The 22581-nt window shown below is 34.4% G+C and overlaps 1 protein-coding gene across 3 annotated transcripts in view; it reads left to right on the top strand.

Moving 5' to 3' along the window:
- Positions 1-21709, top strand: part of LOC147065498 (semaphorin 5c-like) — a 52827-nt gene extending 31118 nt beyond the window's left edge. For all 3 annotated transcript variants that reach the window (XM_085956736.1, XM_085956735.1, XM_085956733.1), the window contains 13 exons: positions 550-706; positions 3335-3534; positions 6418-6570; positions 7878-8163; positions 9452-9659; positions 10157-10309; positions 13999-14202; positions 15250-15456; positions 16348-16424; positions 16854-17076; positions 18203-18340; positions 19824-19996; positions 20985-21709. In XM_085956736.1, coding sequence (XP_085812862.1) covers positions 550-706; positions 3335-3534; positions 6418-6570; positions 7878-8163; positions 9452-9659; positions 10157-10309; positions 13999-14202; positions 15250-15456; positions 16348-16424; positions 16854-17076; positions 18203-18340; positions 19824-19996; positions 20985-21104 — 2299 coding nt within the window. In that variant the 3' untranslated portion in view covers positions 21105-21709. The remainder of the gene's footprint in view (positions 1-549; positions 707-3334; positions 3535-6417; positions 6571-7877; positions 8164-9451; positions 9660-10156; positions 10310-13998; positions 14203-15249; positions 15457-16347; positions 16425-16853; positions 17077-18202; positions 18341-19823; positions 19997-20984) is intronic.
- The last annotated feature ends 872 nt before the right edge of the window (positions 21710-22581 follow it).

Raw genomic sequence — 22581 nt, 5'->3', positions numbered from 1 at the left:
TTAACCAGCCTTGCCTGTTCTTCAAGCCGACCGGATTCCGGCGACCTGGAAGGCCGCTAAATACAATCTACAGAGTGTATACGGCGGAGCTACAGGATGCTGGTTTGACCTGGAACGAAGCAAGAAGACTGGCGAGCGACAGGGATTCTTGGAGGCGCCGCGTGGTGTCCATATGCTCCAGTTAAGGGGCGGATATGGCCAAAGAAGAAAAAAGATGAATTAATACACTATTTTAGTTTCCCTTTTATATTATATAAAGAAAATTTATATAAAGAGCGGAGTTGTTCCATTATATTCCATGATATTGGAAATTTGACACCTGCAGTTGGCTGTTTTTTTATTCATAGCATTTATTTATAGGTTTAGGTATTTGAAATTTTGTGTGAGCGTAGAAAATACGCTTTGTAACAAAATGCCATCAAAATCTCATTTTTGGTCAAAAGTGCAATTAGCTGGTTTGCGGATTAAGCAGTCGATAAGTAAATGCACTAATATTTGTCATTAAGAAGTTGTATAAAAAATGTAAAATAATATCTTTATTCATTATAGATTCAAGACGCTTGAAGAAAGACCAGAATATATGAGAACAAACAAATTTATTGAAAAAGGACTTAACGAACCTCAGTTTGTAGGATCATTTGAGGATGATAAATTTGTTTATTTCGTATTTCGAGAAATCACCCTTGAGTACTCCAGTTTTGGAAAGGTAGGTTCTTATTTATATTATATTATACCTATTTATATGTCGTCGTTGTATTTTAAATACCTCCTATGTGGTTTGAGTCATATTTTGAGATAATTGAAATAAATAATCGTAAATGATATACTTACCTATAGTTTAAACGACGACGCCACCCATGCCACTTGTCCATCTTTTACTTAATCGGTCATATTAATCTCAAATTTTTACCATTCGATTCTTCGTTGTCAGTTTCCAAACAAAAATGTAAAAACGTTCATACGAGGGTGGGTCAATAAGTCCTTAGAAAAGCCGACAGGTGGCGCGACTAGTACTGTAAGCGGTTTGTTTTCATGCAGCGGCACCACCGATTCAGTATGCTGCGAAGTTTCAATCAGATTGGTCGGGTTGTTGTGTGTTTCTCGTACATTTAAAAAAAAAATTTGCTTGTGGAAAATGGAAAAATGGAAAATGGAGAAAATTGAGTTTAGAGCTGTTATTAAACATTTTAATATAAAAGGGTTAACAGCAAAGGAAATAAAAAATGAGTTGGATTTAGTTCACGGCATATCTGCTCCTTCACTTGCAACTATTTATAACTGGTTAAATGAATTTAAACGTGGTCGTACATCAACAAAGGATGAACCACGCTCAGGACGTCCTGTAGAGGTGACTACACCAGAAATGATCAATAAAATCCACGATATGGTGTTAAGTGACCGAAGATTAAAGTTGAGTGAGATAATTGAGGTTATAGGGATCTCAAAAGGTAGCGTCATTTCTATTTTACATGACAAATTGGGCATGAAAAATATTTCTGCAAGATGGGTGCCGCGTTTGCTCACAGTCGACAATAAACGCAATAGGGTGGTGGCCTCTAAAGCCCTGTTGTCGCTCATGCAACGCAATCCGGATGAATTTTTTCGTCGCTTTGTGACTGTGGATGAAACATGGATACACCACTATACTCCCGAGACGAAAGAACAGTCAAAGCAGTGGATTGCGAAGGCAAACCATGTCCAAAGAAGGCGAAAACCGTAAAATCAGCTGGTAAGGTTATGGCTACTGTATTTTGGGATGCACGTGAAATTATTTTTGTTGACTATTTGGAAAAAGGAAAAACAATAACAGGGGATTATTATGCATCTTTATTGGACCAGCTAAAAAACAAAATTGAAGAAAAACGGCCTCATTTAAACAGGAAAAAAATCCTCTTTCATCAGGACAATGCCCGTGTTCACACATGTTTACGATCAATGGCTAAAATTGAAGAATTGAAGTTCGAATTGGTCGACCACCCACCGTATTCGCCAGATTTAGCCCCCAGTGACTTTTTCCTTTTCCCAAACTTAAAAAAATGGCTAAGTGGACAACGTTTTTTTTCAAATGAAGAAGTCATCGATCGGACAAATGCTTATTTTGAGGACCTTCCGAAAACTTATTTTTCTGACGGTTTAAAAAAATTGAGAAACGTCTAACCAAGTGTATTGAGCTCCAAGGAGATTATGTTGAGAAATAAAAAAAAAATACAAAAATAAAAACTGTTTTAATGCTTTTTTCTAAGGAATTATTGACCCACCCTCGTACAATGACCAGTAATCAATATAGTCATTCATATTAATATAATACATTCGTCGCTGTATATTATTAAATACCTCTATTGTGGTGATTTTGTCAAAAATGAGTTATTGTTACCACGTGATGCGCATTTTTTTTTCTCTACCATTTATTATATCACGAATGGAAAGTTCAAATAAAAAATAAAATCGATATTAAATTCATGCACCATAATTAATCCCATGTGAGTGTCCGCTGCAATATATAAGTATTAAAATAATCTTATGTGAACATGGGATGTTTACACATGATTCAACGTGTACAACACGGTGCATATAGAATTAATCCAATGTGATAAAAACATGGAAAAAGCTCCGATTTTACCATTTTAATAATTAATATACAGTACTCTCTCAGTAATCCGCCACTCAAACAACTAGACAAGTGTCCAATTAGTGAAAGCGGCGGATTATACTGCATCTATACAAAATATGGAAAAATTAAAACAGGTTTTTCGTAAAAATTTTTACCAGCAAATTACAGTTTTATAAACTATGTTTATTAACTAAATATTAAACGGTAAATCACTTGACACAACCAGTTGTTCAGTGAGGCAGATATTCTTGAATGGCTTAGGATTCCTGGCTTTCCCTATGACCAAAAGATTCAGTTTGTGTGTCCCGGTTGCATTGGAGCACGGCATAATAATTGTGATGCGGTCCTTGGGCACTTTCCTCCCTGGTACATTACTTTTTTCGCGATGAACATACGTTTTACGTAGGAAAAGTTTCCAAAATAAACCCGTCTCATCTGCGTTGTATACTTGTACGCGGTGGACCTTGTGAATTTGACAATCGAATACTGGCGAATTAAAGAGCTTGATTTTGTGCTTTCAACTAGTAAAATTAACGGCGGATTATAGTAGTTGTCGGATAATCGAGCGGCGGATTACTGATGGTGTACTGTATAATATTTATTGTATATTTTATATTGTTATTCACACTGAAACGATGATTGGTGTTTACTTGTTCAATAATTTTTAATCGACTTGCTATTTTTTCTATCATATTAAATACGACTTTTGCAATATTATCTCAGATGATACATTCTCGTATTGCACGAATATGTAAAAATGACATGGGGCAGTCAGGAAAGACAGAAAAGATTTGGTCGACCTTCGTGAAGGCCCGGTTAAGCTGCTCAGTACAAGGAGACTATCCTTTCTTTTATGATGAAATCCAGGGAATGCAATATATTCCAGAGACAAAAGTTCTTTATGCTGCATTCACTACATCACCGTGAGTATTTTGGATTTTTAATTAAATTAAATTTAAATATAATCATTATTCAGTAAGAAATAATAGGAAATACTGACATTCAGAAAATTAAAGGTGTTTAATTGTCTTTTAAAAATACTTACTTATTTAAACTGGCGCAAACAGACCTTTCGAGTTCAGGACTGACTGCATAACCGTCTTCCAGATCGGCTCATCGCCTCCAGGGGCTTAGTGAATACAGGGGTTCATTAAAAAACTTGATGGAAAACTTTAGATCCTTTGCATCTAACAATACGAATCCTACTATCAAGTATAAAAAAATACTAAATATTTATTTTTACTCCTTTATTTACTGTCTAAACCTGGACTAAACCTGGACTGTAAATAGAAGGAGCCTTATACATTATTTCTGTATTGGTTAAGTGGGTAAACTCGACAAATATTAACATCGCTCAGTTGTCATTCCGATTTTCTTTGTTACTCATGACATTTTTTATTTTCATTGTGTTTACTTATTCGAGTGCTGTTTCGGTTTTATACCCCGTTTACACGTGCATGGTTTTACTGTTGACAGTATGTATTATTGCGGCCATAACAAGAAAATGTACGTGTAAACATGTAATATCCTGCAGTTGCAAGATTGCATGCATGAATCAAAAAAGTACGGAAGCTTCTGAATTTTTACGCGACAGTTGGGATTTTTTTGATCTGCGCCTGTGCAGTAGAACGATTATGGCGAACCTGCCGGCAAGCAAACGAACTACACCGCGGAGAGACTTATTTTGAGGTTAACTGACTTTTACGACTTGTCAAATAGTACCATAAAATGACAACATCACGTCTCGCTTACTCTTGAATTATGAAATTGGAGAGACAATCAGCACTTTTACGTGTAAACTGTTATTGTCACAATAGTTTAAAATACACACTATTGCTGCCAGTAAATCCATAGGCACTATTATACTAATTTTTAGTATTGACTGCTTATCTACTCATGACGGATTGTCTTTTTATACACTCTGCAAATTGGACAATAAATGTATACAAGGGGGTAAAAGGTTATGTGATGAAATGTGACGATGGGGGGTAAAAATAGATAAAATCGTGTGACGTCATATGTTCACGACCCCTCAGTTGAATTTGAAATGGTTAAACCGATCCTGACTACAGGCGGCCCTCGACTTTCATATGTAATTGGTTCCTGAAAATGTGTACAAATGTTGAATGTACGATAGTAGAGTAACGTAAAAAAACATTAAAAAGTGTACTTTAAAATATTTATTTATCAATGGGTATAATAAAGTTAACGAGGCATATTATAACAGATGGGTGTTTCCTTTATTATTAAGAGATTTTTTCTTTGTGGAGAGGGAGCGACTGCTTGGATGCGCACAATTTTTGCATTGTCAACAAAGATCTAAATTTTAAGAAGTGTATGAAATAGCGAATTGTACGAAAGTCGAGGGCCCTCTGTAATATTAAAATAAGCGGAGCTAGTACTACATAATGTTTTATTTTAATTAATACAATGCATTTTCATCAAAAATTGACAGTTTACACCATAAAAGACATTATTATAATATTAAAATTATGCAAATGTTCTCATAAATCTTCATTTTGATAACAATGAAAAGTTGGTTTATGATGGACAAATTGGATAAGAAAATTTTTAATAACATTATATTTCTATGCAAATTGCATCATATTTGGTTGGCTATAGAATTTTAACCTCCCGACAAGGTTTCTTCACAGATTTTTTTATTAAGAAATGGCTGTTAGACATTTGCTCAACATATTAAGCCGGATGCTCATTAGCGAGTCATAACTGTAACCATTCTAGATATTTTAACCAACTCTAGATGTGGACGCGACGTCAATGCTCTGCATGTAACCGATGGCAAGCTGCCGTATCGTTTGTGCTGAGCTGAAACATGTACGAATTGATAACTAGTGCAGCGTGTAAGCGTTTTATAGATTTTTTACGTGATAAAAACAAATGTTGTCGATGACGTTGGTGAAGTCATGACATCTATAAAAGAGGGAGTTCTTCTTTACTTACTGTTTTAAAATATTAACATATCATTGGTCTTTACAAGAATGTAACATGAATAAGTCGTATAGATTTTGAGTATGTAATTAATTTGATTGGACCTAAGATTGAGAGAGAAACACTAGGTTTCGAGAAGATCAATGCATGATAGATTAGCTGTATCCTTAAGATATTTGACTACTGGGGATTCTTTCACAAGTTTGCAGTATCTTTTTCTCATATCTAAACAGGCCATCAGCACTATTATCCCGGAAGTCTGTCAGGCGATCATCGATGGATTGAAAGAACATGGTAATATACCTATACTTATTTACTAAAAAATACATCAAACCAAATCATATATATTTATATCCGACTACATACTACAAGGGGAGTAATAATTATAGTTTCCAAAGGTGTAAAAATGTACAACAGTACTGGAGTATTTTTAATGTTCGCGGCGAGAAACTGGCGTCACATTCTACGACCTACGTCCACGATCGAGTGCGAGCCTCCTTTTGATTCTATGCAAACACCGACAAACAATGCATTACTGTGCGCAGTCAGTGAGAGTTTAATGAGTACCCGGCTTTAGGATGAATCTAATAATTGAGCGAATGTCGTGCAACACACATTGAAAAAACAATATGTGATTTCGCCTTATGATGAATTTGACTCTGCCACCAGTGCACCTTGAGATTAAAATGACAATAGAAAATAATTTGAGACCAAATCCTATGGAAATGCAAACATATCAATAAATAGCACGAAGGCCAAGAAAATAATGCCAACTAAATAAATTATTGTCTGTAAAGTCTGTTAATATTTAATTTTTTATTAATTTTCATATATTTTTTGGATTTATTTTTTTGCAGGAATAGCATAGCTGGGTCAGCCATCTGTGCTTTCAATATTTCAGCAATTAATGAAGCATTTTTGGGATCTTTTAAGTATAATCTTCCCAGAACCTCTTGCTGGGAAAGTCGCAATGAAAAGGATTTCAATTATCATGTAGGGTGCGGATCAGGGTAAATATTATTATGTTATCTAATTGGAAATGTAATGTAGGACTATTATTTCAGAAACCATATTAATCATAATGTTTTGAATATAAAGTGGGCTGAAGCAGAGAAATTAATTATCAGATCTCATTTTCTTGTCATCATATTTGGTACACTTTTGAAGCGACGATGATTGTTTGAAATTTTTATCCTTGATGCATTATCCGTGAATTTTTTCAAGTCACTAAATTGGCGAATTTACACTTCAAGGGCCCCTGGGATAATACTTATTGGGGCCTCCAAAAAATTCAACTAATTAAAATTTAATAAAACATATCATAATATCATAATATTTGCTGAGGCGTTGGTCTACAATAGTGGTGCACAACCTATTTGAAAGAAGGGCCAATTTATCCATTTTCTAATTTTTCACGGACCGCAGTGGGTAAAGTATTGAAAAATAATGATATATTATACCGTGCCTGGAAACTTGTACATATGCAGTTCGCCGTATGACACTTCACCATGAAATGTTGTATCGGAAATATATGGCTGTATATTAAAGACCGTCCAACCTATTTGGGTCATATAGTACTGACATAAAATTCATGTCTGAATAAAACACGGTTCTTGTTGGTTTACACTTTACAAGAAGCCAGCAGCAAACAAATTTTGAGAATAGCCGATATACTGGATTATTTGTTAGGTTAGGTTAGGTTTTCATTCTTGAATTCATGAATTTTGCCAAAATCAGCTATGAAAATTGAATTAATGTTCATATTGAATCTAATAAAATTGGAGTCCGTATAGTGTACAATCATCTCATTCCGATAAGAAAGCTCACTGTGCCATGGTGAAAAATTTTATGTACAATTTACATGTAACCATATTATATACCGCGTTAAGTGTGAGAGAAACTGATCACATTAGTTCATTTTTATAGTAAGCATTCACCGACCACGTACGGCATCATGCTGAACACAACCTTCGTCATTTATTGTAGACCAACGCCCTAAGTATCTATTGAAAACTATTATATAAATAATTGCCAAATTGTAATTTTTATTATGCATGCTCAAGTTATGAAAAGAACAGTTTATTGAAATGCCAAACGAGACTTCCTCAATATATTTGATTCCCTCACAAATTTTATGGGTTTGACCATGTGATTTTTGGACAGGGCAGAATGGTGTTAGTATAGTTTCAAAATTTTAACATAATGCTCACAATAAATGCGACTCTGCAGCCTTTCTTTAGTTTACTGTTATTATGTTGGTGTCTCTTATTTTGAATCAAATTTTTCATATTATCTAATAAATATTATTCAATTTCAGTTCAGTTGATCGTTCAGATTTATATCAGATTATGGATTCGGAAATCCAGCCAACTACTACTAAACCCCTTCACACTGCAGTCCTAGAGCGGTATTCTCAAATTACAGTTGCTCCAGTGACAGATTTCTCCCAGATGCATCTTCTCTTTGTCGTAAACGACGCTGGAGTTATCAAGAAGTTATCTTTTAGTCCAAAGACCAATACAATCTGCTTGATAGAGATTTGGAAGCCAGTTTTGGAAAACATACAGTCGCCGATTAAAACGATGAGATATCTTGATTACACGGTAAATAATGAAATCACCACTGTAGCTCTTGGTTACTTAAATTATATTTTTATTTGGTATTACGCCTAACTGCTAAGTTTAGTTTTTTTTATATGGATACATATTTGATTAAGAAACACAGAATTGTTTATGGTACTTTATGGTTGCTTATTGTTTCATGTCTATTTTAATATTACATGATAGTATGGCTTTGTTATTATGGTAGTTTTATGACTACCTATGACAAACACAGTAGGTATGCTAGGAATGATTATTCAATTGAGAGATTATTTGTGAACTGTTTGATTGAAAGGTTTGATATCAACTATTCTTTATAATCTATATAATATATATATATTTTAACGTTAGTATATGTCAACTGTTTTTGTGACGAATACTTCATTACCTACCTATCGACTGAGATCGTTTGTCCTATTTTACGTTGATAGATGTTACTATACTTATACTTACTACCTTCTTTAACTTACTTTAAAGCCATCTGCTCACGCAGAAACTAAAATCTGACGAACTGGTTGGTGATGGAACTCATAAACGTGGCGCTACTGAAACCTAATAATCTCATAACCTCAAACTGTCAAACCCATTGTCTTTCCTACTTCATTCTAAGCTTTTTTCATAATATCTTTACGGGAATATTCTGGCAGCCTCTAGTTATACAGACAGTATTTCTCAACATCTGCAACATATTTTAAATTAAAAATCGGTTTGACCATCTTTAATTTTGTCGTCTTGACTTGTTATTGCTTATTTAGTTCAGTTCAGTGCTACCAATTTTGGTAAGAAAATATGATTTCTCATCGAATCTACGGATATTGGTACCACTGTTTTATGGGTGACTGGAAACTGAGAAACTGGGAGACTAGCATGCTGCATCTCTTCGGTTTCGGCCGTGGACGTTTTGAAACTGAGAGATTCCAGTCTTGCCGTCAACGAGCCGCCATTGAAATACATTAGCTAGATACTGGAGTTTCAGTCTTGTCTTTTTTGGGTATACACGTGAGCAGATGGCCTAATACTAATATAATTATATAAGTACATACTTTAGATTAAAAAATGTTTCTACTTCATGAAAGTGAAATCTTTTTCAATTTTCAAATATAAGTAGTTAATATATTATTTCAAACTGATGACAGATATCTTATAATAATAATTATCTACCCATTTACCAACATGAGAAACTTCAAATCAAGATTGTATTACCAGGAATTACCAGAATATGGTGAATGTAATTATTGTCTTCAATATTATATGTCTTTGAATTTTGATTGATCATTTGTGATTATTCCAGAAATCTCTGTATATTGGCACTGTCAGTTCTGTGATAAAAATAGCCATAGCTAGATGCCACCGTTTTGATGCGAGAGCTAGTTGTCTCGCAGCCCAAGATCCATTGTGTGGCTGGATTGAAAGAACCAAGAAATGCGAACAGGTAGCATTGAACGAGAGAGATCAATTCGAGCAGAATACTCCGGCTTGTCCAGACACTAATATACTATGTAAGTTGTTCAATTATCATGTTGATCTATACCAGTGGTTAGGAAAATGTCAATCACAACGGTTTTCGTGGTTGATTGCGTATTCAACAGCCCGAATGTGTACTTGTTGCGACCCATTTTTTCTAGTAGGTAAAAATATCTAAGGTGTATTTAAATTATGTAAGTATATTTAATGTTTTTTATTGAGCTTTGCTTTTATAAATCATGTATGTTTCATATCTAGTACTTTAATTATTTTTGCATTTTTAAAGATTAATAATAAAATCCAGTTCCAATATTTTCTTAAATACTTGGATGACACATTATGAAAAGTTTGCCGATATTTGCGCTAGATCCAAATACAGACATTAGTTGAAAAACCACGTGTGAATTCGACCTAACCACTGAAAGTTGACCATCTTACAATAGAGGCTAGGGAATTAAAGATTTCATTGGCTGGTTATGGGTTTGATATTATAATTGGAAATTATTAATTTAATAATTCGTTAATTTTGCAGTGGACGGCGGTTGGTCTGAATGGTCGGAGTGGTCTGATTGCAGTCAAGTTAATGGATCACACTTATATGATAATGATGGCCAAGATAGTTGTCGGTGTCAGTCAAGACAGTGTAACAAACCGGTACCGAGGAATGGTGGAAAGGGATGTCAAGGTATTAAAACATTCACATACATAATGTACGATTTATATATTTAATAATGTTAATACCCAGAAATGCTCAAGAAAAATCTTCTACGAAGGTGAATTCTATATAGGTGTACCTTATTTCCTCGATTATAAGACACACCATTATTTTTATAATATATCAATCTAATATATAAAAATCAATGTTTGTTTCTTTGTTCGTATTTTATGCACTGCCATACCGTTCATCCGATTGCGATAAAATTTTGTCAACTTATTGCTTGCACTTGCGCAAAGGTTATAGGCATAGTAACTTACAGTAAGTAGGTCTTATATATAAAAATGCATGTCCGTCTGTCTGTCCCGTATGCGTTCCTATACCATTCATCCGATTGCGATGCAACTTTGGTGAGTTGTTGTGTGCACACCCGCGAAAGTTTCTGAATTAGAAAAACCGTCTTCTTCTTCTTCATTATATCTTCTTTTATTCGTATGGTTCCTATACCATTCACCCGATTGTGATGAAACCTTCATCAGTTGTTGTGGCAACACCCGCGAAATGAATTTCTGAATTAATATAACCATATTCTTCTTCTTCTTCTATTCTATCTTCTTCTATTCGTATGCGTTCCTATACCATTCATCCGATTGCAATGAAATTTTGATCTGGTGTTGTGCTCACGCCCGCAAAGGTTTCTGAATCGGTACAACCATTTTCTTCTTCTTTTTCTTCTATTCTATCTTCTTCTATTTGTATGCGTTCTTATACCATTTGGATGATTCGGATGATGATGAATTTTGATCAGTTGTTGTGCGCACGCCCGCGAAGGTTTCTGAATTAGTACAACCATCTTCTTCTTCTATTCGTATGCATTCCTATACCATTCATCCGATTCCAATGAAACTTTGGTGAGTTATTGTGCGCACACCCGCGAAGGTTTCTGAATTAGAAAAACCATCTTCTTCTTCTATTCGTATGCGTTCCTATACCATTCACCCGATTGCGATGAAACTTTTGTAAGTTGTTGTGCGCACACCCGTGAAGGTTTCTAAATTACTATTATTATAAAATACAAAGTTTGTTGTTTGTTCGTTCCATCCAATTTTGAATTTTTTACTACATATTGATACTATTAATAACGTTTGCATATTTTGGATTCGATTTTAATTTAGTGTTTTTTTGTTTGACCTTTACTCCTGTTAGAATTATTTTCATATTGCCATATTGTATTACACAGATATTTTAATATTAAAAAAATAATTACCTCTTATTGTTTTTTTAAATATCTGAGATAAATGTATCCACGAAGCGACCCTGTGCGAAGCCAGGTACTTCAGCTTGTATCTAATAAAAAATAAAAACATTATGTAAACTTTATTATAATAAAGTCATACAGTCATAATAAAATTTTTTTTAAAATAGAGTGCGAAAATTATAACTTGAAGTGTCATGGCCGCTGTCGTGGCGCTGCGATATAATATTGTGAAAGGATTGCCAGTATTAGGTGACTTTTTTCCATTAAAACCAGACGATAATATATTTCCTGTTGGAATATTTTTAGTTATATGGTGTTACCAGACATAAAAAAGACTATGGTGCGATGAAGTTTCAAATTCCAAATCAACAATTTAACAACAAAAATATCCAGCTCCCCTGAAGAATGTTTAGAACCTCTGACTTACACGAAAATATTACAAATAACATTTTGTAAACGGTCATTCACAAAGATGCATTTTTATTAGCCGGCCCGAGGATAGAAGCGGCCGGTCCCAAATGTTTGTCCCGTTAGTCGGTGAACTGCCCCTTTCTCTTCCCCTCCGTAGAATACCCCCCGCCAAAATTAAAAGATGCCTTTTAAAATAGCGTCAGTTCAGATCTACCCTACAATGAAGTGATAACATAAAACAAGTGTTATGCCGGCGCGCGGCGTCACCCGCGTGAATAGTATAATCAACCGTGTTTCTAGCCAATTACGAAATCAATTTTTAATTGTCAATAAATATTGCGATGAATGTCAAAGTGTTCGCGTAACTAAATTAAGTGATACGTAAATACGTCCCCGTGGAGAAAACAATACTGTGTAACGCGCCACAAACCAACCTGCCCTTGAATGTCGGCGCCGTGCGAGGTGAAAGCTCTCAGCATCCTATTGAAAAACGTTTATCCTCCTGTAATGTAATCGATGTCTGTACAATTTAGTGTAAATAAATCCAGCCTGCGCAGAGCTGATAAATCAAAAATATGTGTTATCTATAATTATATCTCGTGATGTCACACTCCCAATCGAAGTGATGCTTATGAAGAATTCTGCCAGTATACATGTGAGTCCCTCCATCCATTCTTTCCGGTATCAATGGTAACACTGAAATATCAAAAAATATCTACCTGTCATTGCAGCGGTTCTATTATCGACCTTATTTATGACGCAGTGAGCTCATTTTGTTTTTTTCACCAGACGGTGTCAACGGATGGTTGTCAGTCCACAATCAAGACTCGTATTCATTTCTTAAATAATCTTTAAATGGTTTTTTGACTAAATCGTCAAAGGGTTGCAGTTGGCTAGTCATGCCACCGGGAATAACAACCAATTTACTGCGAATTTCAACAAGATTATTTTTTATCTATTCAGTTAAGCAGCATTTAGACCAAGCGAGCGAATGTTTGTTCTTCCCCCACTTCAGCAAAATTCTTTTGATGTAAATGCTCTTTGTCAAGCGAGCGAGCATTCTTTTGGATTCTACGAAGATTCACTGCATTTCACTAGAATGCTCGTTCGTTTGATCCAAACGCATGCTAGAGCGAGAGCACAGTTACGTTGAGCATTCTTTTGCGTTCTGTCGCGCTAGCTCGTAGAGCGGTTTCATTAAAGTGTTCTTCGCTCGCTGCCATACCTACCTATACGATTACTATATGCACTTTCATATTGTTACATGTTGCGCGGGAATAAAAATTGACCAGAAAATACGCGATTAAGTCGCGCACTTACGAACAAACAAATGTGATAGTTTAAACCAAACAAACAAAAAAACGGAAAGAGAGCCAGAGCATTCGCTCTCAATGTTCTATATTCTAGCTCTTTTAGTTTAAGCTTGTTTTGTGGATTTTGTTCACTAAGAGTTTACATCAGGCGAGCAGGAAGAGAATGCTCTAGCTCTCGCTCTATGTTCTTGTTCGTTTGGTCTAAATGCACCTTTAGATGTCCACGAAAAGCATCAAGAATTAACATACTCAGTGGGTTATGTAGGGTCATCATATTGTACTACGACATTGATTATAAGACGCACTCCGAATTCAGAGACACCAAAATAGGAAAAGACATGCGTCTTATAATCGAAGAAATATGGTATTATGAAAGTGTCACTGGTAATAAAGTTACCACAGCTAATAATTAAATCATTTTGCATTGGAGAAAAAAAAGGTCAAAAAAAGTTATTTTTGCAATGAACTATCATTATTAACCCATTGGTGACAGTCGGCGCCAATTTGATGCCGCTGTTGAATTAACATAATATTATAATAAAAAATTTGTAGAAGTTTTAGTAAATTCTTGTAAAATTTACTACAAAATTTGATCTAGTTGTTGGTCCAATTTTTTCCTGGTTAATTTATCTTCAATGGGTTAAACTCTATAGGATTATCAAAATTAAATGTTGAATGTGGTCCATAAAAGGTTGCCGACCCCTGGTTGTAATTTTTTCGTATGTTTAAAAACACAGGGGTGATGATCAATGTTGCGAACTGTACAGTGCACGGTGGGTGGACTGAATGGTCAAGTGTCTCACCTTGTAGTGCAACATGCGGTGTCGCCTCTCAATTGAAGAAACGGACTTGCGAAGCGCCCAGACCAGCCAACGGAGGCCGCCTGTGTGTAGGAGAAGATCGCATGGTTGAGTACTGTACACAGAATCCTCAGTGCCCAAGTAAGTTTATCATGATGCATTGAAGTGAGACTTATTTAGTGTTTGAATCTGGTGAAACTGACTGATATGCAATGAAAAAGCATCCCAATGACTCCCATAATGACTTCTGGGGGGTTCGAACCACCAACCCCAACCAAAATAATTTAAGGTCTCAATGATTGTTTCGATAGAATAAAATCCAATGTCAAAATTTAATGCAAAAACTTTACATTACATTCAATAAGAATAAATTTATTATTATGTTAACTATTTCTTTTATTCAACGAATAATTCACAAGATTTAAGAATATATCATTCTGATTATTGAACATATATAATTTAGAAAAACACTTTCTGAGAGAGTATATTATTATAACCAATAGAAAAAATCTTTTTTGAAAAAAGTAAGCCACCCCGGCCGGGAATCGAACCCTGCATCTCCACGGGTTTACGCCCCATCCGTCGCATTCAACCAATATGCTCTCTCAGAAAGTGTTTTTTTAAATTATATAATATGTTCAATAATCAGAATGATATATTCTTAAATCTTGTGAATTATCCGTTGAATAAAAGAAATAGTTAATTATAAATTATTAGCAAGTACAAGTAGTTACATCTAAAAAATATTGGAGAAATTCCACGATGTCGGTTAGTAATCGAAGTAATAGTAAATAGTTACTTACTTTGATTTAAGAAACAAAAATCGATTGCCATAGTAGCTTGATTTGCAAGAGTGCTGATGAGTAGGTATTAAAAATTGACCAATAGTTAAAATTTGTCGCAATTAGTATGTCACGCCGTAGCATATTGGTTAAATGCGACGGATGGGGCTTAAACCCGTGGAGATGCAGGGTTCAATTCCCGGCCGGGGTGGCTTACTTTTTTCAAAAAAGATTTTTTCTATTGGTTATAATATACTCTCTCAGAAAGTGTTTTTCTAAATTATATATGTTTATTATTATGTGTCTGGCCACAGGCTACAGTGGATTAGTTAATTCATTTTATTGGACATTATTATATTACTCACTTCATACTATAAAAAAATTATTTGTTTTAAATGATTCTCAGCACCCCCGCCTGAGAGAAAGTGGTCAGCATGGAGTACGTGGAGTCCCTGTTCATCAACTTGCGGTAATGGCACAAAATGGCGCACTAGGAGTTGTGATTCTCTCTTATACTGTTCTGGATGCGGAACCGAAATTGGGTTTTGTTACAATCCGCAATGTAAAACAATGCAGACATCAAAAATGACGCCATGGCAAAAAATGTCATTTGGTGAGATTTTTATAATAATTTCATTATATTACTATCAACTATTTCATAATAATAATATGATCGTTGACATACATACATCTGAATGAAAAAATCCAAGCAAAAAGTGGGCATGCTTATTCATTGTAAATTAAACTCATGGTACTTAACGGCCCACATGCCCAACGTAGGTCAAAATGGATATTTTATGGTATTTTCAAAGCATTAGCCTGAACATTTCTTAAACGCTGTAGGTTATCTATTTATATAATTTTGAAGCCTTTTTATCCTTTATATTTATTTTAAACATTTGATGACTGCATAAAGTATTTTTATTACATAAAATAGTATTCTTTTAAACCTCTCGATCTAATGTCTTAGAAATAGTCATATTTCAGTACATCCATGTGCAGTGGTGTTAAGATTTTTTAGGTTTATTAATTTTTACACGCATTTATAAAACCATTAGTAAAATTTTTGTTGACATTATTATAGTGAAATATTTACGATAAAAAATTATATTTATAATCTCTGTGATCCCAAATTTGACAAGAATTAGACATTTTATTATTCAAAAAATGGGCAAGATTACCACATTTGAAGATAATTCTAAAGATACTGATTGTAAGCTACGTCTTTGACCATTCAAAAGTGATATGATGATTGTGTTATAGTAATTATTGACCTAAGAATAAGGTAGTATTTTTTTGAAATACGCCATTTCTATTGGCATTTCCCAGTGGTTAGGCTACAATATACGGTCGTAGTCATAAATTGACAAACTATAAGTGAAGTAGGGAGTAAGATCATGTTAACGCGCGTGTTTGAACATGTACCGCACCGAAAAAAAAAATCGTTTTACGTTTATCGACCTACGGTCATAGATTTACCATATTGATTTGTTTATTATTTCAGAGCGTTCAAATGATGGAAATTATATTGAAAAACGATATGAAATAGCATGCAGTGTACAGGCGACTGGTTTGATAGAGGTAGTAAAAATCACTCTAATACTAAATAATGTATGTAATTTTATCGTGGATAAGAACTATAGTAATATATAATGTAAAAGTATTGTTCACATCAATCACACTATGAAGTCTGGTCATACAAAATAGTTTAAGATTTCCTCTTACAATAATTTTATCCCAAGAATTTTTATGATTCAAATTATTTAATTTTAAATTTAAATTATGTTATTCATTAAAAAAGAAATTTATTGAAAATGATCAATTTCAGCAAGTATAATTTATTCTCATGTAAAACTTCTCAAAAAAAAATGATTTTATATTTTTTTGGTTTTGTAATGTCATATTTTCCACAATCTCCCCCTGACCCCACCATGATAAATCATGACAATATATTAGATTTCTCCGTTAGAGCGTGATGTCATATATGGACGAATGTACTGTTGATTTCAGCTGAACATTTCAAAGGAAGAAGAAAGATATTGCAATAGTACAGAATCTTGCAGCTTAACCCCTCTGCAGAAGCTTGATGAAGGGTCAGAGTGGGGACCGTGGAGTACTTGCAGTGCTGATTGCGGCGGAGGCTATCAGACATCGACAAAGAAATGTCTCCAAAGTCAATGTCAAGAATCAGAAACTGTAAGGCAGCAGGTCTGCAACACACATTCTTGCATCGGTAAATATACATATAATCATAAAATTATCAATCACAATTCACAATGGTAAAAAGAAGTATCACTATTTCCACCGTAAAATCGAGCATATCATCTGCGAAAATTCCCGAAAGTTTCACAAAAAAGTTGGTGCCAACAACTTTAAACCTTTTTGGCAAAAACAAATAGTTTAAAGTGTTCAGGATGATATATTTTAAACAATATAGTGCTTACTTTGAAAGATTACAAGAAGTGAGAGAAAATTTACCCTTTTAAATCCCTGCCACTCGCTAGTCTTCTTATGTCATTCCAGGTCATGTCAGCACCGCCGTATACACTCTATAGCAGTGGCGAAGGATGGAGGTAGGCTGTTAAGATCCGACATCACTGTGCAAAAGCACCGCGAAAAATCAAGCGTCGAATAGGCGGCATTTGGTTTTAACCGAGTACGGACATGATTCCCAAACACTCCGCATCGAGTTAAATGTTACTTCAGTCATTTCCATTTGGAACTTTCTTTGCAAAATGCCATCTCTCGTGATGTGTGTCGCCGGGTGTTTGAAGTAGACATTCTCGATGATTTTCCCGTTGCTATTCAGGGTCAGGACAAGTGCTATTGCATAAAAAGTTGGTTTTCTATCCAGCCTATCGATTGTTTCTTGAATGCCCTCGATTGAGTTGTCGAATAGGATAGAGTCAACGGCGTATTCGTTATTAGCCGCTCAGCCTCATCGTGGGGGTGAGAGGTTTGTCACGGTCAGGTGGTATTGACTTTCATAGTATGCATTCAAAGACGATGTTGAAGAGAAATGGAGCAAGGACACAACCCTGTCTGACTCCGGTCGTGATCTCGAATTATGGTTTGCTTTAGGCATGGTTTATCTGAATTATAAAAACTAACCGATACCATCTGCAATTTGTATTTTTTGTTGAATGAAAACAAATATGTATGACTGAGAAAGTTTAGTGTGCACTATTTATGTTGAATCTCCACAGCCTACCTCCACCATTCGCTATTGTTACAATCTCCTTTGATTTATATATGATTGCTTGTGTGTTGTGTTTATGAATTGAATACTAGTCATATTTGTTTAGTAAATTTTAGAAAATAAATGTTAGCGTCAACCAGAAAATACGCTTTTTTGGCAGATGGATGGGGCTGCTGGAGCGACTGGTCCCTATGTTCAGAATCTTGTGACACAGAAAGATCTGAAAGACAACGCACGTGCGTAACAACTAGCTGTAAAGGAGATTCGGTGGAATACAGAAATTGCCCTCCATGCGAACGTAAGACTATATTTTATCATTGATACCTAAATATCCATGTAAGTTACAGCGTAAACTTCAGTATTAACTATTTCATTCAACAAACAGCAATATGTCATAACCCAGCAATTCGGATCAATCAACATTTTTGTCGATTCGATCGAAGAGTTTTAGTAAGTAGGTACATATACACATCTGTGTAAAATATCAGAAAGGTTCGATGAATAGTTTTCTTTAAAAAAATTAAAAAATCAAATTGTGATATTATTCTATACAAGACCAAAATATAACTCCAATGTGTCATGTCATATGTGAGATATAGAACATTTCGTATGTTAGATTTTTACTTGGTCTGTGTCATATGCTACAAAAATGTACAGAATACAGTATTTACTGCTTCATCACACATTGCATTATATAGAGTGTTTTGTGCCTCCTGTAAAATTTGTGAATTGTGGGTTACGACATATTGCAGATTGTCGAACGATTTATTAATGTAAGCAACAATTATAAAGTAATATTAAAGACTGGATGGAGAGGCCGGCCAAGGATCTCCAAAAACAATCTATACTGATTATAAAAGGGTGGGAATTAATTGCACATTGCATTAGTCAAAATTCAAAGCAATAGAAAATATTCAAACATTTACAAAATAGTTCTCACACAAATTAAATAACATCAAACAAAATTAACATATCACCTCAGAGTAATAATATAAAGAGAGTCGGTATTGTTCGGCAAAATGAAGCCGTGTTTGTTGCGTATAACGCATATTAGAATCTCAATTTTATTATTATTAACTTAACTATGAAACATTAGGCTACCGAATTTATACACAACATCACCATAATATTTATACTACATCAACAAAAAATAATTACTGCTAATTTTATATTTAACACAAAAACAATAAACTTCAGCTACACATATTCGCAGTTTTTAAATGACTAATATTTACCATCGATGTGTACAAAATATATTTAATTTTGCCGTAGAAATTCTATCTTACTCTATCGCATTATGCGGAGATATAATCGTGCCAAATGCTTTCTCACACGCATTTATTCGTTTTTGTTCAGGCCTTGCATATCACATTTTAAAAATATAAGTAAACTTAATTTTGGTAACTAGTCACTGACAAAAATATTTTGCAACATAGAAAAAGGACGAAATTTACAAAGCCAAAAGTAATTGCACCAAGCAAAATAGTCCCTGGAAATCTGCGACAACATCACACCATTGTGCGAGAGGTACTGTAGAAATTGTCGTTTTAATATCTTATTTTCTCATTTGGCACCATAAGAAGACAACTGGGACCATGCTTCGATAAATAAAGATGGATAGTCGAATTGGACTACATTATGTAGTACAGCAACATGAAAATAGACCCATCCATATCACACATTATGGAATGTAGTGGGTAATTTAAGTATTTTATGCAATTTTATTTTGATAAATTACTTGTGTGTTTTTAATGACATTAATTTTTCCTGTTGTATTTTAGCTGGCGGTTTCAACCCAGAACTTTTCGTGTGTATATGCTTAGTGGTTGGAATAATTATTGGTCTGATAATATTGTTTATCAAAAAGAGATATGTGAAGAAAAAACGTTCTGCGTCAGCGCCAACACACGTTTCTGCTCAAACAAATATATACGCCGAAGCGCCACTCATAGAAGTAAGTTTATTAATTTATATCAAGCATAAGTATAGTGGTACATACCTTTTGTATAGAGATGTGTAGTTAAAAAAATAAAAAAAACAGGCGGCACTGCGATTGGTAAAAATTACTATGATCTGTTGCCGAAGTAAATTCATTATTGTTAATGAACAATGATGGCTCAATAGATTTTCCACAATTCCAATAATTCCACAGTCCATAAATTACGTTTTTGTGTGTCAATTGTAACTGGTTGATATTAATGTTAGTATTTTCAAACTAAAACAAACTGCAATAAATAAATGAAAATAAAATTGAACGTGTCAATGTTTATAATTTATGTCACTTTAAATAAGTGAATATTAAAAAACAATATTGACATGAGAAAAGTTTAAAAAAATCCCTCCAATTTGATTCTAAATTTGATTTTGACAATTTACCAATTTTCACAATCTGTCAAATAGCAAAACACAATGACAAAACAAACGCATCTCACTTTTGTAGAATTTGATTGCCATGACTAGTATATAGTATATTAGTCTATGGCCATGACAGTCGGCACTTTTGCAGGTAAACATTTATTGTCACGATAGTTTAATTTATACGGTATTGTAAATCCATGCACGTGTACAGGCGCTAGTATAGGTATTATATTATTTTATTTACACCAATTTCAACTCGCAAATTTTGCATGATTGCTTTTGTTTTATAGAATGATGTCTATGTATAATTGACATGACATGACATTAATGATAAATAGTATTTGGCAGCTCGAAACTCTGATTGGTCATTGAATTGACCATGTGTAAGTTATTGAGACTTCATGTGTGACCGTAATGTCATCTATTTGGATAACCGAGTATACGCAATCACGACAGCTGTATGAAAGATACACCCCCTGATATCATGTGACATCAAATTACCGTATATTTTACTGGTTTCTTAGCATCATTACAATAATGCATCAGCTGTATTACAACTGTAGATGTGTATTTCTTCATTCCAGGATTCGAATAAATATCACGCATCTATATCCGGTACAGATGATTTCGCTCTTTCCAAGTTGAACAAAAACAAGATTAACAATGACTCAAATATCGGCTGCGACTTCAAAAGTTTATCCTAGAGCCATGACCGATGGATATGAAACTTATACAATGAAACAGAACCCAGATGACACGGTTGATGTGAAAAAAGAAAAATATTATTAACCAGAATACTATGTATTACTTGACCTAAAAACATCAAATGGGATATAAGAGTAGGTACATGGACAAATAATGCTAATGTTTTTTTTCTACCGTAATATGATGGTGTCCAATGTACATCATCATCATAAATAGACATGGTTTTGATATAATTAAAAAAATATATTAGGAGTGCCCTTTTCTATAGTAAAAATATAATATCTTTACAGTGAAACCCCGATTCTACGGTTTTCAAGGGACCCTAAAAAAATGATAAATGCTGGAAACGATAAATGTGGGATATATAAAAAAAACTCATTTTTCTCCTTCTCAGCTAGAGAGCTATTTTTAGAGCTATTTTCAGTTTCTCAGCTAGAGTTCTAGTTTTTTTTATGGGGGGCATTTTAGTTGCGACATATAAAAATTCACGATACGAGATGCAAGGCAAGCCTGCGTGCCGACCAACCTGTGCAAACAAATCGATACGACTGAAAGGTCCGTATGTATCATAAACAATTCTAGGAAAGCGAAATGAAAAATATTCAACAAAAATGGTTAATTGGGATAATATTTGTGACGGGACCATAATATTTAGATGATAGATCGAGGACAAAGATAAATCGGGGAACGGTCAATGCGGGATTATTTAACATTGTTCTTACGGGTGTTTGGCGGGACTTTCAAAAATTAACGATCCGTGCAGGAAAACGATTTATGCATGGACAGTAGATCGGGTTCCACTGTATTAATTAACTAAGAATAAAATTTTCTTTTACTGATATAAAATATCAATGAAAAGACTGTATAGAATATTATGTTTTATATAATATCTACTAAAAATATTTGTACCGATCGGGACTTGAACCTGCATCCGTCGTATTTCGGGCAATATGATTTACTAATTAACTGACGGGTGCAATTTATTCTGATCATGATGAATAACAATATGCAACTGGGGGTATTATTATAAATTCTCTTAACATTGGCGACCATCTTCTAATTTTGAATCAAGGTATTAACAATATGTACTAACTTTGATTCCTTGGTGGCGTCAGGATCTCTTTTTAATTTTAGTTTTAATGTATCATGTGCTTTCTGATGATTTTTTATTAAACTATTATTTGTTTATTTAAAAGAATGCAATAAAAGATTTAAGAATACTGTATTCATCATCATACGATTCGATGCTGGATAAAGGCCTCCCCTAGCTTCTACCCTAACCTAACTCTTCTCGGTCTCTAGTTCTTTGTTGCCACGCACATCCACCGAACTTTATGAGTTCATCTATCCAGCGGGTTTTAAGGCATTCTCGCGGGTGTGTAGTGCCCCTTGATACCACTGCATGACTGCATTCGTCCAGCGGTTGTCCACCCGAGTCCGTCCCGAGTGACATGTTCAGCCCATTGCGATTTCATC

The sequence above is a fragment of the Rhyacophila brunnea genome, unplaced genomic scaffold, assembly GCF_057557595.1.
Source record: "Rhyacophila brunnea isolate RB1 unplaced genomic scaffold, BYU_Rbru_1.0 scaffold_6, whole genome shotgun sequence".
Lineage (NCBI taxonomy): Eukaryota > Metazoa > Arthropoda > Insecta > Trichoptera > Rhyacophilidae > Rhyacophila > Rhyacophila brunnea.
This window is presented reverse-complemented; position numbering and strand designations above follow the sequence as displayed.